The 2,055-nt window shown below is 54.1% G+C and overlaps 1 protein-coding gene across 1 annotated transcript in view; it reads right to left on the bottom strand.

The window, feature by feature from the left end:
• LOC105532916 (melanoma-associated antigen 8-like) overlaps positions 1 to 1,197 on the bottom strand; it is a 6,314-nt gene extending 5,117 nt beyond the window's left edge. The window contains 2 exon segments of the mRNA XM_011971257.1: positions 835 to 939; positions 942 to 1,197. Of these exon segments, the coding sequence (XP_011826647.1) occupies positions 835 to 939; positions 942 to 1,131 (295 nt within the window). The 5' untranslated portion in view covers positions 1,132 to 1,197.
• Positions 1,198 to 2,055: the final 858 nt, after the last annotated feature.

A 2,055-nucleotide genomic window follows, 5' to 3' on the forward strand; every position in this document is an offset into this window, starting at 1 on the left:
TCTCACCCATTTTACCACTTTGTTCTTTCACATTAAAAAAGATACTTAATCCTCTGCTATGTTATGTTGTCCGAATTCAAATAAATAACATAGATTTCCCTACATAAATAAAAAACAATGCACTTACTTTTAACTATAGAAAAAACAATAAGTCTGCCTACTGTCATACATGAAATGAATGTTGAAGTTCATTACAACATCCATTAAAAGGAACATTTGAACAACTCCAAAAGGAAACAAAGATAAACCTCCAAATCGCCCAAGAGAACAGGAACCAAGAGATGGTCCGCCTTGTATTCCCTCACACCCAACTTGTTCCCCACTGCTGAGAACGGTGACTGCTCTCTTCAAACACAGAGTGAAGAATGGGTCTCATGTAACAGGATAGGGAAGGTGGTGGATGTCGCTTTGGAATGTGCACTGGCCCAGGCCCTCCCCCAACCTGCTCCACTGGCCCTGGCTGCAACTCCTGCTCAGACTCCCTCTTTGTCCTCTCCCAAAGTCTCTTCATGCAGGGATGGGTAGGAAATGCTCTCTCTAGTACTGACCCTGGCTGCATACTCCAGGACTTTCACATAGCTGGTTTCAGTGAGGGCCCTTGGACCCCACAGGAACTGGTAGCACGGGGGATCACTGCTGGGCACCTGGCGGTATTGCAGGTAGTTTTCCTGCACCCAATCTTGGGTGAGCAGCTTCCTCAGCTCCCCAAAGAAACTGTGCTCCATCTCATGATACACCTCCATTACACTCAACGCCTCCCAGATTGTCTCCTCAGGGGCACAGTGGCTCTCTGTTAAGATCATGGTCAAGACCATAACTCCAGGTGAGTGAGGTCTGGCGAGGTGGTTGGCCCCTCCTCTTCCCGGCTGCTGATGCCCTCACTGGATTGGCTCCATAGAGTATTGTCGCTGATGGTTAGGGAAGACGAGGAGCCCTGAGACTCAGGGGAGGACTGGGTGAGCCAGCAGCAGGCACCTCCTCCAGGGTGCCTTCAACCAGAGTAGAGGAGGAGGCAGCCTCGTGCTCCTCAGTGGCGGAAGCCTGCGCACACACCAGGCCCAGAGCCCCCTCTCCTTGGGCCTCAAGGCCTTCCTCAGGCTTGCAGTGCTGACTCCTCTGCTCAGAAGACATGATGACTCTGGTCAGGGCAGCAGGCTAGACTGTGGGCAGGAGCTGGGCGGTGGGGAGGAATCCACAGATCTGGGGAGAGAAGGAGCTTGTGAGGGGCCTCATTTGCGAACCACACCCTGGAGGCCCTAACAAAGCCTACTTACAGATCTTCTCCTTCGGTGCTCCTCTGGGGCCTCCTGGGGCTTCTGATCTCCTGGTCGGCCTGTCTGCTGAGAACCTGAAGGAGAAAGTGAGAGGGCACCTCAGGGTACAGCCGGCCAGCAGAGGCTGAGGCTGCAGGACTGACAGTAGGGAGGGTGAGGCTGGGCTCTCTGGAGTCCCTTGTGTTCTGGGGAGTGTGGGGCCCTTGTTGTCCATTCAGATCAGAACCTCGCCTTGACTGCTAACACTGCCTGTGACTCCTCTGCTCTGTGGCCTGAGGACAATGCCTCAGACCAAGGCCTCACTGCCTGGTTCCTGGAGCTCCTAAAAGAGGAATCGAGGGACCCTCAGGGTGCAGACCGCAAGCACAGCCCCGGCTTTCCAGTGCTGTCAGGAGAGTTGGCCACACTCTGTGAGGTCCCTACTCTCATTGGGTTACATGGTCCCCTCTGTGCTCACTCACCTTTCTCCTGGAGGGGCCTCATCCTGCCCTTTTGCTCCCTGGAGAAACTCAGATAAAGAGTTCACAACCCTGATATGGAACAGAAGGGTATGAGGGGACCCACATCGGGCCACACGTGCCCAGGTCCACTGGGAGAGACAGCAAGAGATATCCAAATTCACTGGACACCATGTGTCCTGGGCGAGGAACCTGCTTGGTCCTCATGTTGACTCCTGGCAGAGTCTGGGGCCCTCCCTCTACTGACCTGAGTGCAGCCCCCTAAAGACCAAGGCATCCTCCTCCCTGACACTGAAGATCCCAGGATGAGAGAGGGTCCTCAG

This window comes from Mandrillus leucophaeus, unplaced genomic scaffold, assembly GCF_000951045.1.
Source record: "Mandrillus leucophaeus isolate KB7577 unplaced genomic scaffold, Mleu.le_1.0 Scaffold994, whole genome shotgun sequence".
Lineage (NCBI taxonomy): Eukaryota > Metazoa > Chordata > Mammalia > Primates > Cercopithecidae > Mandrillus > Mandrillus leucophaeus.